The sequence below is a fragment of the Columba livia genome, chromosome 4, assembly GCF_036013475.1.
Source record: "Columba livia isolate bColLiv1 breed racing homer chromosome 4, bColLiv1.pat.W.v2, whole genome shotgun sequence".
Lineage (NCBI taxonomy): Eukaryota > Metazoa > Chordata > Aves > Columbiformes > Columbidae > Columba > Columba livia.
This window is the reverse complement of record NC_088605.1, coordinates 76,028,509-76,044,660: the sequence shown is the minus strand read 5'-3', so window position 1 is coordinate 76,044,660 and position 16,152 is coordinate 76,028,509. Positions and strand designations below refer to the sequence as shown.

The 16,152-nt window shown below is 40.1% G+C and overlaps 1 protein-coding gene across 2 annotated transcripts in view; it reads left to right on the top strand.

The window, feature by feature from the left end:
- Nucleotides 1-14,358, top strand: part of SNCA (synuclein alpha) — a 50,725-nt gene extending 36,367 nt beyond the window's left edge. For both annotated transcript variants that reach the window (XM_065062405.1, XM_065062404.1), the window contains 2 exons: nucleotides 13,032-13,121; nucleotides 13,726-14,358. In XM_065062405.1, the coding sequence (XP_064918477.1) occupies nucleotides 13,032-13,121; nucleotides 13,726-13,758 (123 nt within the window). In that variant the 3' untranslated portion in view covers nucleotides 13,759-14,358. The remainder of the gene's footprint in view (nucleotides 1-13,031; nucleotides 13,122-13,725) is intronic.
- The last annotated feature ends 1,794 nt before the right edge of the window (nucleotides 14,359-16,152 follow it).

Below are 16,152 nucleotides of genomic sequence, written 5' to 3'. Positions count from 1 at the left end.
GTGGTCCTTGTCATGAGCTGCACCCTGCTGTCAGCAGGCAGTGCCTGTGACACACTTTCTGTTCAGGAATAGCAAAAACCTTCCTCACTTGACATAAAAATATAAACCGTGCGAAGCAGATGAGCAGCATCAAGTTGGCAGAAGGGGCAGAGCTTTCACTCCTTGCTCCCAGACACGGACTGTGCGTGGATGAGGAGAAAATAGGCTTGTGATTGATGTTTGGTCCAGTGTCTGAACATTGACGAACTTCCAAAGGCAGAGAGCTCAATTGATTTCTCTGGCAAGAGCTAGGCCAATGTAAAAATGGGGCTTGCAACAGGATTTTTCTGTTAAAACCAGAGTTTTGAGAGACTCATTATGTTACCCTGGATCTTAAGGCTGGTTATCCCTTTGGTATCCCTGCGGAAGCTGAGCTACTTTGAAATATAGTCCCTGGAGTATGCTTAAGATTGTGATAAATTTACCAGTCTGAATCTAAGTAATTTTAACTCTCTTTTCTGAGCTTCTAGCTTGCACTAGTTTTCTCAGCCATCAGGTGGAGAGGAACATTTACAATTTATTTTAAATAAAATGCAGTTGTGTAATTTTGATTATGGGAGCTGAGAAAAACACCCAGTATCATGAGGAGGGTGAGTAATGTTAGCAACACTGCTAATGCTGATAGATGTTAGAAGATAACGGAAAGCAGATGGCATGTCATGATTATTTTTTTTGAGTACTTTGCTTCTTCATATTTCCAATGTAGCCCTTTGAAGAACATTACCTGAATTCGAGCATTTTCCTTCTCTCATTTGAAAAATAGGTGATAACAATAATGATTGTTTTCCAAGCAGAGACTGTGTTATTGTCACATCTGGTAATGTCACCACGTGTTCCCTAAAGTGTCTCTGCATGCATGCAGAGATTTATTTGGCACTTGGAAGACACTGCTTTGCATTAGCAGTGAGCATTTTATTTTCAGCTTTTCCTTCCCTCAACTTTTCCCAAAGAAAACAGAAATTGTAAGGACACATGGCATTGACTTCTAAACCATGGCACACCTCTGGGATTATTCGGCTTTGTAGCCATGCAAAGCTCATCGCTCCACACTTGAAATGAACCTCACGAAGTAGTTTGGGAAATAGAGGTGGTCCAGGAGGGACACTGGGAGCCAGTTCCTGTAAAGAGCAAGCACCAAAGGGCATTTTTGTTGCTTATGAACTTTACAGACCTCAAAATAGACTCTTTCTCAGCAGTCGTGTGGCACTGGGAGAAAACAACTAAGTACACAGTCCCATAATCAATTGGGAAAGGAAAGAAATGTCAGAGACGTGCTGGCAGATCTATGCTATCCCAAACCTGGCAAATGCAGAATTCAATCTAGAGCTGAGCGTATGGAAAGCTTGAACGGATCGTGTCTGCACCATGAGAGGTTGTAATAGACGTCCAAGGAAATATTGTGTTTAGAAGGCAGAGAGATACGGGTATAGCTCTTTGAGGAACTTCATCCCAGCTGTCAACACAGCTTTTACACTCAAAAATGAATAAATAAATAAGGAGGCTTTTCAGAGTATGCCATACTGCTGAAAGAACTGCATTCCGAGGGCTGATGCTGGTGTAGACATGTCGGTAAAGACAGGCTGGTGTCAAGATTCCGCTACGTACCACTAATCCACTGAAACTTCCCAGGGGAAGCTCAGGGATTTCTGCAGGGTCAGTACACTCAGCATTTTGGCAAGCTCAGCAGTTAGAGTTAATTACTTTGTTAGACCTCGATGCAGAAAGACAACTTCTGATTTGCAGTTGGTTAAATACGGGCTATTGTGCAGCATCAGATTGCCATAACTGAAGCAAAGAAATGTGTTTTGGAAAGAGGTAAAAAGTTGTTTTATCTGAACCAGAAAGCTTCTTTGGTAATTAGTACCGTGCTGGGACACCTGAACACGTACTGCATAGCTTACTCAGATTTTAAGTCTCAGAGGCAGTTAAAATGTAGAATGGACATGCAGGAGAGATGCTTCATCACTTCCACAGGTCTGGCCCCAAAAGATGCAAACGAGCTTTTTTCAGCTGATGTCTGGGTTACTTTGTTGTTTGTTTGTTTGTTTAATTTAATATACACAGAGGGTAATTTATTTCCACTTTTCTTGCCTGTCACAGCATGTGGAAATATTCCTGCAATAAACATCGCTTGTTTCTCATTGCAAACTGACAACTGAGTCACCAAATTGGTTGGTGCTATAAAGCTTTCAGGTAAAGCTGCGCCCTTTCTGCCCTGACTAAATGAAGGAAGCAAAATGAGTATTAATGGAAGTCAGAAACATCTGAGAAGTCTTTGTGGTTCAAGAAACTTTTTTAGCAAGGTTGTGAAGCAAGTGCTCAATTACAGCTATTTGATTTTTCCTGAACCTGTGTTATGAAATCTGCATCCCTCCCAAACTGATGTGTATTATTATAATGTGTTCTGCTGATTTTATGCTCTGAAACTTTCAAGACAAGCATTAGCACTTTAAAAGCTCAGTTTTATAATCCGGAGGTAGAAATTGCTCACGAGATTTAAAATGAAGTAAAATACAACCATTTAAAAGTGTCTTAATGAAAAGCAGTTCTGACGGATGCGACACAAGAAGGTAAAAATAGGGAGCAGTTACTAGGCCACACAAGCCCAAAACCTGATATCCAAATAACTGTTCCAACCGTGATTCCTGTGAAGAGACTAGATTCCCACATTATTATTTTTCACAGAGTAAAACTCAGGACATGATGAACAGCTGCAACATCAGCCCTCACAGATGAACTAAATGAGAATTTTTCCTTTCCTAGGATCACTCGCATCATTAAACTTTTATTATTTGAAGTTACTTTTTCTTCAACATCAGAGAGGCTTATCAGCTTTATAATATAAAGAAAATATTTAAGTTTTTTGAGTGGATCTTTGCCTGTGTATTCCTTAATGTGAACTTTGGTTTGTATGTTAATAACATCCCTGAGTTTTTGTATCATTTTCCATTAGTATGTTCACTGTATAGAAGAACAAGTTTCATTTTGCTTTGTGTACAACCAAACCACCATCAGCTGCTGAAGACCAGCTTCTGTTTTTTATAAGAACTAGTGGGATTATTCAGAGCCAACTCCCTACCAAAATTATCTGCCTTTACGCAGTGCAGTCAAGAGGTTGCACCGGATCGGGGCTGTCTCGGCTCTTTAATCCATACGTATTGGGAGAATTCAGATTACACTGACTGTATGACTGGCTGGTCTTCCTCTGAGAATGCATTAGTCTGTTCAGTTAGGACTGTATAAAAGCCTCTCCAAGAAGATTTGTAGCCTTAATGAATTTTGCTTTTAGAGTTACAATGATATGGGGTAAATTACAGTCTCGGTAGATAAGCGATCTGTCATGGTAGATAAGTGATAGATTGTGGGGTCTGAAGTCAGCGCAACTGCTCAGATATACACCTGCTGAATATGTAGTTCTAGATAGCTAGAAAATATGTATTTTGAGAAAGTGATACATTAGGGAGTGGCACGGCCATGATACATCTCTTACGTATCTATCAAGTTTCTTGTGCTGCTCTACCTGAGCTCTGATCTCCATATCAAATGGTACACGTGTCAGTGAATGAAGTTAGAAGAGGGAGGGTTCATCTCTTAGTCTCTGTGATAATGCCTCGTGAGTTGTCTGCATGATTGACAGTGGGTTTGAAGTTTTATCAGAGGACAAATTGATGGGTGGACATAAATTTACATCAGTTACATGTTGTTAGTTTTTGCTAACAGTGCACTTTGCCCTAAAGTTTATTTGTGCGAAACATGTTTTAATCTAGAGTGTGAGCCCAAGTTACTTTGCAGTTAGTGTTAATAAAAGAAGTCATTTGTCAAATGGAATAAAATGAAGCTGTTGTAGGAATAATTAAGAAACAGTTAATTGAAATGGAAAGGGATGTAAAGAAGGAGCTGTGAATCTAGTGGTAACTGGGATGTAGGAGAAATTGGCAATAGTCCATCAAAAGTCAACACTCTTCCTACAACCTGCAGCTCTTCTCAGTGACTCGTCCTCAAAACACATAGAGCGCCTCTTGCAGAATATGTCAAGGGAGATGTTTTTTCTTCATCTGCCATTGTAGTGCAGTGTATTCATTATTTGCTTGAGTTTTTTCATACTGTTGAACAAGCAAGTCAGTTTTTTCTGCGGTGTGGTACAGCCCCGTATGAAAGCGACACTGGGAATGCACCAGCGGTGGCTGCCTGGCCACCCGTGCCACCCAGCAATCACATTGCAAAGGCGAGATTTTGCCTGGTAACAAATATCCAGCAGATACCCAACACTGGACTGAAGAAAAAGGGATTACAACCCTAAGGTATTTTCTGGCAAGTTACAAAGTCATTGCTGAAATACAAGGCCAGACCCACAAACTGCTTCCCTTTGTTTGTAAGACTGAAGCCTGAATTATTCATAGAGTGGGGACTCTGAGCAAACTGCAGAAGCCAGCGTGCTTAAAGTGATTAATGGAGAGTCTGAAGCAGTGCTTTACGATGGAGATGAGTCATTAACGAAACAGACACGCTAACAAGCACGGGAGAGGGTTTGTGCGGGAGGATGGAGGAGCTGAGAGCCTGACCAACAGAGCCGGTTACATCTCGGTGCTCCCAGGTGTTCAATTTCAGCTCATAGCTGAAAAAAGAGACATATAGCCTCATAGTGCGTGATGAATATTGTGATGAAATACAATCACATGCACTTCAACGGGATTAATGTGTTCAAGTGCTGCAGGGTGTCCTGTACCTTCAAAGAGGGTGGTGTTAATTCTGTGTTCAATGGGTTGAGCGTGTCTCCAGCCACTATTCACAAGGCACTTAGCTTTCAAACGGGACACACTAATTGAAATGTATTTCATAGAAGCACCCAAGATGTACATAAGTTCTTTGCATACAGATTACACAGTTCATGGGGTTCACAACCCCATCTTCTGTGTTAATTCTGTCTTCTTTTTTCATTAAAGTTTAGAAGATAGATCAATTTTAATGTGAGGATTTTTCGTTTTGCCGGAGAAATGGGCAAATGGTGTTACATTGTATTCACATAAAGGAATTAGTATTAGATTTGAAGCCAGTTAAACAATCATGAAAGGAAAAAAAATATTTTCTTCCTATCTGCTAAATATTTAAGAGGCTGCTGAATGATCTAAGGTCCCTTTTCGGATTTTAAGGCGACAAGATAAAAATGAGTTTAAATTCTCTAACATTTGCATTTGTGACAGCCAGAATATGAGAAGCACTGTAGAATGCTTGAAGTCCTCCCACGTGCGCAGTGATCACTGAGTCATTGCACTGATCCAAGCCCATTTAGAACATTCACCCCCCCCTATAAACGTTTGGCCCAGCTCAGCTGGGAAATGGGAGCATCACCCACACAACACAAAGCATTTGTCTTTCTCACAGGGTAATCAGCAGCAGTATAAAAAAATAACTTCAGTGCTGAAGGGGTTCTGTTCTGCAGTGAAGAGTCATTGGGGGAACATTGTCTCCAAAGCTGGCTTTGGCTTACATAAATCTTGGTTTCCATAGGATTGTTGGAACATGCATTAGGAACACACTTTGCTGAATGCTGTCCCTTTATGTGTGAATCTTAACACTGCTATTGCATTGAGGGTACAGTAGAAGAGCTCTCTTCTCACTGTTTTAATTGGAGAAATTATGGATGGATAAATGCTGAGTCTGTCTATCTCGCTGGAGAAAAATGGTTTGCGTCAGATTTCAAAGATGTCATACCTTAGCATATTAAGTAATTCATTCTTTGGCACCTGAAATGCTTTGAATGTCTAAAGCTAGTTCTTGATTCACTACAATGTTGTTTTAGTATTAAATATATGTAGAAGCTTTTACTTCCATGGAACTAACTACTTGCTTAAGTATATGGTTGAAAATCTTTTGCTGAATCAGGGCTCATAATAATTTTAAAGTGTAAAAATGAAGTTCAAGTAGATCAGATTTTAGGCTTTCATAAGTAATGTTATTCCAAGCTTCTCTTATCAGATTGCTTGCACACAGTATATACCTGCTGTCATTGTTGCAAAGAACGTGTTGATTTCCTTTCCCGCAAGACTCCATTCAGAAAAATGTTTCAGAATATTTGTGGTACCAGCTAATAATCTAATAATCTAATAATCTAATCTAATAATCAACAGCTTTTTAAGGATGCTGGGTGGTCCAAGGCACATCCTGGCAGAAGCGTCTCCTGTTGAGGTGAATGTAGCCCACTAAGCATCCACACACTACTTATACGTGTTTGGAACATTGCAAGCATAGGAAAGATTAATAACGTTAGAGCAGTCACTGGTGCAATTTCCAATGCCACCGCTGCTCTTGGATAATTCTTGCCAGATGGGCAACTAAAGCAGAGAATAAGAACCAGTTGTTTTTTTGCCTGCTCTTCCAGGGATGATGCGCGTGTCTAACAGAAATCACTGCTATTTTCAGTAGTATGGTTTCTCATTGAATCCTTTTGTTGAACAATGCTTATTATGAAATACTACACACGTCAACTGGCTTTATGCTAAACCGCTACAAAAATTATCGTACTTGAATGACAGCCATTGAAGTACCCCTATGATGAGAATGCACAGATACTTATTCGTCAGATAAGTGAGACAAAATGATTTGGAAATCACGATTGAAAGATGATGACATAGTGTGCTGCTGAATTTCTTTTAGTTTGTTTGTTCATGGTAAACTGCATTTTCTTTTAGCTTTGTATTCTACATAAGTATTTTCTAGTATGGCTCATTTCTAAAGTGGCATTTACACATAAATTCAACAGCTGGGTGTCTAACTGATATTGCTTGAGCATTTGCAAACACTTGGGCATCCAGCTGTGGCAGTGATGCAAGCGAGTTGTTTATGTTCAGTTCTGCATGGGTGCTTCTCAAGATCTGGCTCTCATTCTTATCTAAATGTTCACCAAGCAGCATGTGCAGAGAAAAATCTTTATGGCTGGTAGCAGATACGTTTTCGCATTTGTTTTCAAACTACAGGGAGTCATATCATAGCCACACATCTTTTTTTTTGAAGCAGGGACTCATCCTGCCAGTGTTTTTTGCATCATCCTCAGTACTGAAAATACAAAAGAGCTCCATCATAGTGAGAACCTAAAAGCTGAAAATGTTGTATTGCTCTGGACAGCATATCAATGCTCATTTCAGGAACTGTGAATGTGACTTGTAGGAGAAAAATGTAGGGATTGCAATTAGTTTGCCACATGTGTTCTCTCAGTTCCTCCTCTGTTTTAATGGAGCACCCTCATCTCTACGGAATGAGCTTTGGTAATTATTCTCATTGGCATAACATGCATGAAATGATTCTTTCTCAGCTGCATCTGCACTTCTGTAAATCACATGTACCTGGCTGTTATGCCATGATTTTGAAGAAAAGTGGTTTGATTTTGGTATTTCTATTTATCCCCAAAGTAGAGGGTGTAATGAGTGCAACTGCTAAGCAATATTTCACTCAAAACTGGCAGACAGAAATTAGTTTTCCCTGCTGTTCTGGATGTAATAACCAGAATCAATGCTTTATGTCAATTACAGTATTTTGTGTACTGTGCTCATGTGTAATTTTTTCCTCTGGGACGCTTAAATATGAATGGGGCAGCGGCTGGAGTGCGACTAGAGCCCCTCTCTGAAGTCAGAGGCTGTTTCTCTTTCTTTGTGCTCCTTGTGACCATGGGACCAATGGTTTGGTGTGAATTGTGGCTATTTCTGATGCCAGCTTTGCCGTGACCCCCATGCATTCCCAGGGCAGAGCGCACACCCCTGCTTGGCAGCTGGAGTTTTGGGGCACTGCTGGGGTTAATAATAGGAGGGAAGGTATCATTCCAACAATTCTGACAACTAACTTTCTATGCTGCTTTGATAGTTCTTGTGAACAAGCACAACAAGGGTAGGGGATGCTCTACATTTTCCTAACTCTGCGGCATGAACAGAAAGAACTGGTTTAGTTCAGAAAAGGCTGAAATGAGTCAGGATAAGTCTTCCCAGTTTCAAATTCGTGCTACAGGGAGAAAGGGGACAGCGTCCACTGGGAATACTGGTACTAAATGTTAGTGTCGGAGATTGAGGTTAGACACCAGGAAAGATGCTAATGGTAACATTAATTAAGCACGGGAATAGATTACCTGGGGTTGCTGTGGAATTTTTTTCACTGGAGGCTTTTAAGTTGGTGTTTCCCAGATATCTATTTGGAATGATTTGGGGAAAAATAACAGTAATGGTGCCAGGGGAGGAGGGGAAATGAAAACAGATACTCAAGTACTATATATTTAGATGCTAGTCCTTTAGGAGTCTCCTCACCTTCTACACCTTACTAAGTAAACTTAATTAAATAATTCTTTCCACTTAGTTAAAAAGAATTATTTCTTATTCTACAGGAGAGGAATAAGCTGAAGAGGTGTTTGATGTTTGTGTTTCGTGCCAGTGGACTAAGAAATAATCTTTCCCCATGCAGGTGAAAGCTCTGAGTAGTTGTATACTGGCTCCCAGATGAAGAGAGAAACTCCAGGAATATAAGTACTAAAATGCAAGCTGACTCTCTAGTCTTTTGTAGTGTTTGATCTGCTGCTGAATAGATTGCAACTGCAGGAAATGCTCCTGAAACCTTTGTAGTTCATATAACTGTTGCAGGAGTTTTTCAGAGCAAGTGCTGCTTTCTTCCGTGTAAGAAGCATTTCCAAATTCCCCAGCCAGGTAAAGTGCTGTAATAGGTTGGAATGGAAGGAACGCTTTAAAGAGAGATGCTCGCTGATAATAACTGCGCTAACATCATCTCCCGTCAATTAATTACAGCCTTTGAAGGTGACCGTGCGACCATTAGAGCTCCTGGCAGCTGGAGAGTGAAAGCAAATGAGTCAATGCTGATGGTGTTAGCTTATCCTTTCATGCTCCAGAGGGAGAAAATGTTGCCCTCTCTTCACTCCCTATAGAGATCTTTCTTTTAAAGCATCCCTGGAAATGGGCTGAAGTCACTACGTAATGCTTCAAGAAATCTGCTTATGTCAAGCAGTTTTAAATAAAGTATGGTAAAATAACCTCGCAGCTTTGACTGGGACCGTGCTGTTTAAAATCATCTTTACTCACTTAATGGAGCCAAATGCAAAGAAGGCTGTTCATTTCCATGCTGGCTGACATGTACCATTGCTTACGGTTCATGTGGTCAGCCAAGTTAATGTATCACTGAGTTCTAGCTTTATTTAATGAAGACAGAACTCCGGTATCATCCTTGGAGGCTGTTCTTGGTGTTGAGTTCATACGGATTGTGACTTTAGGGTGATCTCCCCTTGCCTGTATAAATGTTTTAAGAGCTGACACTTTGATAGCCTTGTTTATTTATCTCGGAATATGGAATCACTCCAGAAGGAATTAGTCTCCAGTAATAATGAGAATATAGATTACTGTAAGATTCTTTCAGCATTCATAATGGAAAAAAAAAAAGTGTTACTAGACAGAGAGATAATAAATTATAATGCTTAGATCAGCCACTAAATTACAATTACAATGCTTCCTTTTGAAGTCACTTTTGTCTGTGACTTGAGATAATATAATTTATTTCTGATGGCAGTCATTTGGCATTGGAAGACACATTACTATTTTATTGTAAAAGTGGGTCATTTCACACTGTCGCACACACTGCTGAGCAGGATTTGTTCCCATAGTAAAGGAGGTGGGGGTCAACATTTTGGAGCCATTGCAGCAATTAAAATTAGAAGTTCCACTTAACATTCTTGCGGCTCTTGTATACCAGTTATTATATACCTGTTCCCTGAGTCTGGGGCCATTCAAATGTACCACTTTACAATGATGGGACACTGGCTCCCCTTCATTTCTAAACTGACCGAAGTTGCTTGACAAAATGACCCAGAGCAATCATGCTTCACACCAAGATATAGGCAGGGACTTGCTTTTTCTTGGGGGAAGTCTTGGGGTACAAGCAGAGATCCTCACTTGACCATTCTTTTAATACCTTGTTTATTGTGTGAGTTGTAATTTTCCCCTTTTAAAGTGTTTTTCCTGTGAAAGATCTCGTGCTCCCCAGTTGAAAACTGACTTCATCTCTGAGAAGCTTTTGTTTAGCTTTTCAGATCTTCTAATAAAGGGCTTTCCCTCTGGAATTGACCTTTGGTATGTGTTAAAAATAGAAATGGCAGCTTTGAAAGAAAAACGTGTCTTTCATTCTAAGACAAGAAGTGGCCTGTTGGTTGGTTTTCCTCCTGCATAAATGAATTGGGATATGGAATCATTGATCACGAGAACATCTCTTTGTTTTAAAGGAGGTAAATAATAATATAAGGTGTACATTGGATTGCTCTGTGTTGCTGGGGGTGGTTGTTTACTCTTGTGAGTAAACCTCAGAGGAAAGCTACATCAGAAGCAGGGAGAGCCACCATTAAAAATCACGTCATCTCCTATGCTATACATTTAAATATAGCAAATGTGACTGAGTCCCATCATTCTCATCTGAACTGCAGTGACATCCAGGTGGTGTTTGTGTCACTGCTTGCAGCTGGACAAGGGTGATAAGCCTTTTCCAGGCATAGGTTCCCTTGATGGCGTGGCTTATGATTTAGTTCATTTCAAAAAACCTCGGTGTTGTGATTGATATCGTATTTTACTGGTGCTGCTGATTGTTTTATTTGAAGCTGTAGAGGAATCTCCATGAACTCGCTGAAGGAACCTGGGAGATGACAACTTGAACTTTTTTAGGCATTTTGTCTCTAATCCTGATGGACAGCCCAGACCCATGGCAAAGGTTGCTAACAGAGTAGGAGCTTTGAAACTTTCCTTTGAAATTCAACTGGCAAATCTTTTTCTTCATCGTTGCTAATGGTCCTGGCAGTTTCACTTGCCATCTGTTTTCCTGCTCCAGATAACATCGAGCTGCATGCTTTCATCCTCGCGCAACCTCGAGACTGCTTTTGGGCACGGTTTTACTTGATGTACTGAGTGTTAGCCAAAGCTGTTCCTTAATGATAGGGGGAAACAGAATTTAAAGTATATTTTGCATTAAGTGGGAGAACAGTAGACTGGAGCTGTAGGTCCTTAGAGCTGATATGTGAGATGGAGCGCACAGCTTTAAAACTTGCATCACACAGTGTTTAGCTATATTGATCAAAACTGATTGAGATTGATGCTACTTCTCATTGAAAGCAAATAGGCACAAATACTCCTAAAATATTTCTTTTTAGAAGATAGGGAATTAAATATTGCACATCAAATAATCTTAGGAGGTCAAGCGTTTTGATAAGACAGGGCAGAATTGTAATTTGGCGCAGTTTTTCTAATAATTTCATGCTTGAAAAGTTACCTGTCATCTTGAATATCCAAAAATATCAGTTCTTCTGGAAGAAGACACGGGTCTAAATAAAGATATTAACAACATTATTCATCAGTGTCCCTTGACTTTCTGGAGTTTGTCCATGTTATCTATGCCATAGAGCAGCGCAAGTTGTTAACAGGTAGCAGGTACTTGCCAAACTCTTCTCTTTAGTGACCAAAAACAGAACCCGAGGGAATGACATATTACTTTCTATTTTCTATTTTGTGTTAAACTCGCAGAGGTGATTTTCAGGTTTATCTTCCCTTATCCTCATTTTATCTATATCCTAACTTGAGTTTAGCATCACTACCTTGTAAACTGCAGATTTTGAAGAATTACCTCATTAGTCTGCTTTCTAACTTACTTAATACTGTATTTCTGTCTATGCTATCACCCTGCAGGGTTTTTTTTTAAGGTCAATTTCTTCCTGAGTGCCTGTAATTGTTTTTAGTGCGTTTCTGTCTAGGTTGGCAACTGGTATATATCAGCATAGCCACAATAGTTCCACTGAGCTAGTCTGCCTATTTTCCTATCCATTTCCTTCCAGCTCAGGGTGAACCCCAGCTGTCTTTGTTCTGGCAAAACTCGTGTTTCTTCTCTGTGAACTTCTGTAGTAACAAGTACTACCGGAATTGGCCTAATTGGAATTTTTTTCCCTTTTAATGTGTATGTTTCAGATGGTAAATACTATCTATAGTTCTAAGGCAACACTTAATCTTATTTGGCAAGTTATTCCTTACGCTGTTGCAATCCCATTAATGCCAAGAGGCTCTTAGGAAAATTGCTATGTAAAATAGAAGTGCTTCTACAACGGTCAATAAGAGATACCCAGAAAAAGAAAGAAGAATCTGGGTATCAGGTAGTGCCATGTGTCGTGTACTAATACTCCATAGGGTAACATGCTGGCTGACATAAGAAAGCATATAGAGGTGTGACCCGCGAAAGGGAAAAAGCTTTTATCGATACAGTCAGGTTCCAAAACTGGAGGAAAAAAAGTACATGCAATAGTCTGAATTACAATAGTTCTCCCTTTTTTGGCCACTTTGAGATGCAGTGTGAAAAGGCTTAAACTGTAAAATAAACCATGATTTATGAGAAGATTGATTTGTCTATAACATAAAATAGTAATTCAATTCTATAGATATCTTTAATTTGTGTGTGTTGATACTCCCTAATTCCTTTGGCCTGATTTACATCTGCTTTTGCATACCTGTGACTATATTCCTCTGAGTAACTAAACAGAAATTAAGTCACAACTTACCTAATTTGTGTGGAACTGTGTTTCCCAGACCATTTTCTTAAGAAGCAAAAAACCCTTGTTTTGGTTTGCTTCTTGACTTGACCAAAGCATTTTCTGAGGGATTAAAATACTGTCGAAAGACATAGATCAGGGTGGTGGTGGTACTGTTCTTTTGTTTGGGTTAACTTCATGGCCTGCTCATTGCAGGAGAGAAATGGGATATCAGCACTTGAGCTGTTCAGAGAGATGATAGTAGTTGTTCCCATGGATATCCCTGGAAACATGGAGAAGATCTTCTGAAGCTGATGTCCTCTGGCTCTTCACATCCTGCGGCCAAAGGACAGGGCAAAGAAGTCAACCACCGGCGGGGAGGAAAGATGTTTTGGGATAAACGACAGGGCAAGCAGTACAGCCTGTGGCTTTTATTTTTCTGTTTTAAATGTAGAATGAAGAAGGTTTCCTGCAGGAAGGAATGGTGAACAATGCAGATGTTCCTGTGGATCCTGAGAATGAGGCTTACGAAATGCCTCCGGAGGTAAATCCGCGGTGGGTTTTGCTGTGGATGCGGGTGGAGGAGGACACGTCAAGAGTTGCACATTTGGGTTCCATCAGCCTGGCACGGGCTGGGGCTCTGAGCTGCACAAACATGGTCCTTTGGGCCAAATCCCCAGAGGCACAGAGCTGGGAACCAGAAAATCCGTTGCTTTTTGCCAGCGAGGGAGTTTAATGGGAAAATACTATGTGTGTTTTCAAACATTTCTGAGTAATCCACAGTAAACTTGTATCTTTTTCTTACATTTGATAGGGAATACGGGGGGAAATTGTGTCTCCATAGATTGCTTTAGTAACTTGGTCATTTATCAAAGCATCGTGCTTTGTAAAACACGATAATTCATTATTATACTCTTAAGTTAATGCAATTATGGGAGTCAATTATTTTGTTGAGTTTTATGAACCTGCTATCTAAAATATTGCTACAATATCTGACACCAGAAAATTAATATCAGGACAGGGCAGTATTAGGGGAGCACACATAATTAGGCTGAAAATGAGAGGATTGGCACTGGATCCACTAAGAGTAGAAGTGGGATGTATGTATTTAAAATATTAGTAGCACTGATTTCTGCTCTCCTCATCAGGAAGAGTATCAAGACTATGAACCTGAAGCATGAGAGTCCTTTCCTTCCTTTATATCTCCTGAAATCCACTGACTACTAAAGATGTCCCATCCTGTACAAGTGCTGAGTTCCAATGTGCCCAGTCGTAACATTTTTTTACAGTTTTTACGGTGTATTTTGAAGTCTTCCATCAGCAATGATTGGAGTATCTGTGACTGTACCCACCTTGTTTCAGCATTTCCCTCCTGCTGAAATAAAAGCTGGTTGGCAGGGTCATTGTTGTGCTGTGGATATTGTGGCTTCAAGTTTAAAAGTTAAAAAAGAAAACATTAAATAAAAACACCTAAGTGTCTACTGCTTATTTCTAACTCTGTACATGTTTTGTTGATAGGCTGTCAGTAATTTGATATTGTTTATGATACAATTTTTATTTGTTTCCTATGACCATTCTTTCTGTGCAGAGATGACTTATTGTGAGAGCTTTATATATACGTGTATGTATTATACATATAAAAAAGTTAACTGAGCATGAACTATGCACCTATAAATATTAGCTGTTGAAAATTTATTGGTTTGTGATGTGTTTTATTAACTTGTGTCTGTAAATAATAGTGTTCAACGGAAGCCAATAAAATGTAAGCCATTAAAAATGCACTTCTGAAATAGTGATGATTTATAACTCTTTCTTTCATCTCCAAAAGCCCACGTTGAAGCATTCGGGCTGTGAGCTTCCTGCCAAGGATAAAACCAGCAAACACAAGCACAGTCTGTACGAAAAACTGGGTGAAGAATGAGGGTGTCGGGGCTGGTACCTCAGCTGGAATAAATTGTTGACAAACTAGATTCACTTGAAGTGCTCATAAACTTTCTGTTGTAAGGAGAACCTGAGAGGGAACGAAGCCATTCATGGGTCGCAGCAGGTGATGAGGAAATGGTGAGGCCCTTTTGAATAATTACTGTTTGGAGGTTGTCAAAGCACTGGGATATACAGGAGGGCTATGGATTAGCTGGAATCAATTTGTCTTGTATAAAGTCCCATTTAGCAAAAGTACAGTCTACTGCCTGTTTTTAGACATGGTAATTTTAGTTATTATCTTGCCTGGATACTTTTCCATATAGTAAACAAATGTAAAAGTGAGATGTTTTTACTTCTCTCATGTTTTATCATGTTGTTTTGGATGAAACATTGCCTCTAATCTGAATGGTACAGTGATTTTTGTTGAAGATTCTCCAATCCTGAGTTGGGATTTGGTACTTCCCTCCCAGGCAGTCTTTGCAGTGTTCTGGGCCGCGGTTCTGATGGTGTGAACATATTGGTTTCGTGGTGCTTAGAGAACCACTGCTTCAATTTCCCATGTCATCTGCCAGTCCCAGCCGCATATTCCTAAGGAAGTTCATTTATTTCACAGCAATTGCCATCCGTCTGGTTTTTTCCAAAGCAATTGAAAATCCCCTTGATCATTTCAAACAGCTTACAAATATTTTTTCATGGGTAGTCAAATTGCTTGATGGAGCCTCAAGCCCTGTGCTCTTCTGCAGAAATCTCTCACGATAACCTGCAACAAGCCACTGACACTTTGCAGTCTCCTTCAACAGGCAGCGTGTCAAAAGCATCTCCTGACTTGGACATCTTTGAACAGCACTGCAAATAGCAGTCTAAGTACAATATGTATTTCCGTTGTTCTTTTTCTCTTCCACAGCACACAGGTCTCAACTGCTCTATCGTTTCTCTACCAGGGAACCAAATTAAGCTGTTGCATGTTGCAAATAAGCCGTGCACTTCTTAAGTATGCTGTGGAGAGCAGTATGGTGTAAAAACCGGTAATAAGAATAAATTGGTTCCTGAGACTGGCCCATTGTCTGAACATGTGGCAGTTAACTGTTTTCTTTCCTAGGTTAACACCATCAAATCATTCAGAGCTGTCGGGTCGTTCAGAACGTAGCACAGGTTTAGTTCTTGTGCCTGTTGCAAATGTGCCCTCAGATGGCCCCGAAAGTCCCTGGGACCCCGGTTGCTATGGCAGCACAGTGTGATGCGCTGCTCTGCTAACAACCTGCTGCTTAATTAGAGTCCTCAAGGGACATACGACCATCCTTTCCAGGTAAACTAAATGCCAATGTCTTATCTCCTGCAGTGCTATGGACACTGACGCATGGATTGCAAATATCAGATTTGTGTTGGATGCTAAAGCTGAACTACATAAATACGGTTGTATTAATTTTTTTAAAGTGTCTGTCCTGGCTGTTAAAAAACCACTTCTTCTGTGGTGGTAACATTTGCTCAAGCAATGTCTGCCAGACAGGAGTATAGCTTGGAGCCCTCTTTTCCTTAAGAGCCTAGATTTCAACTCAAACTGAAAGCAATCTTCTGTCCTCAAATTGTGAGTTATAATGAGACTCACCATACCCCAGTCCTCCAGGGAAAAAACACTTGTTGCCTCTTTTTTT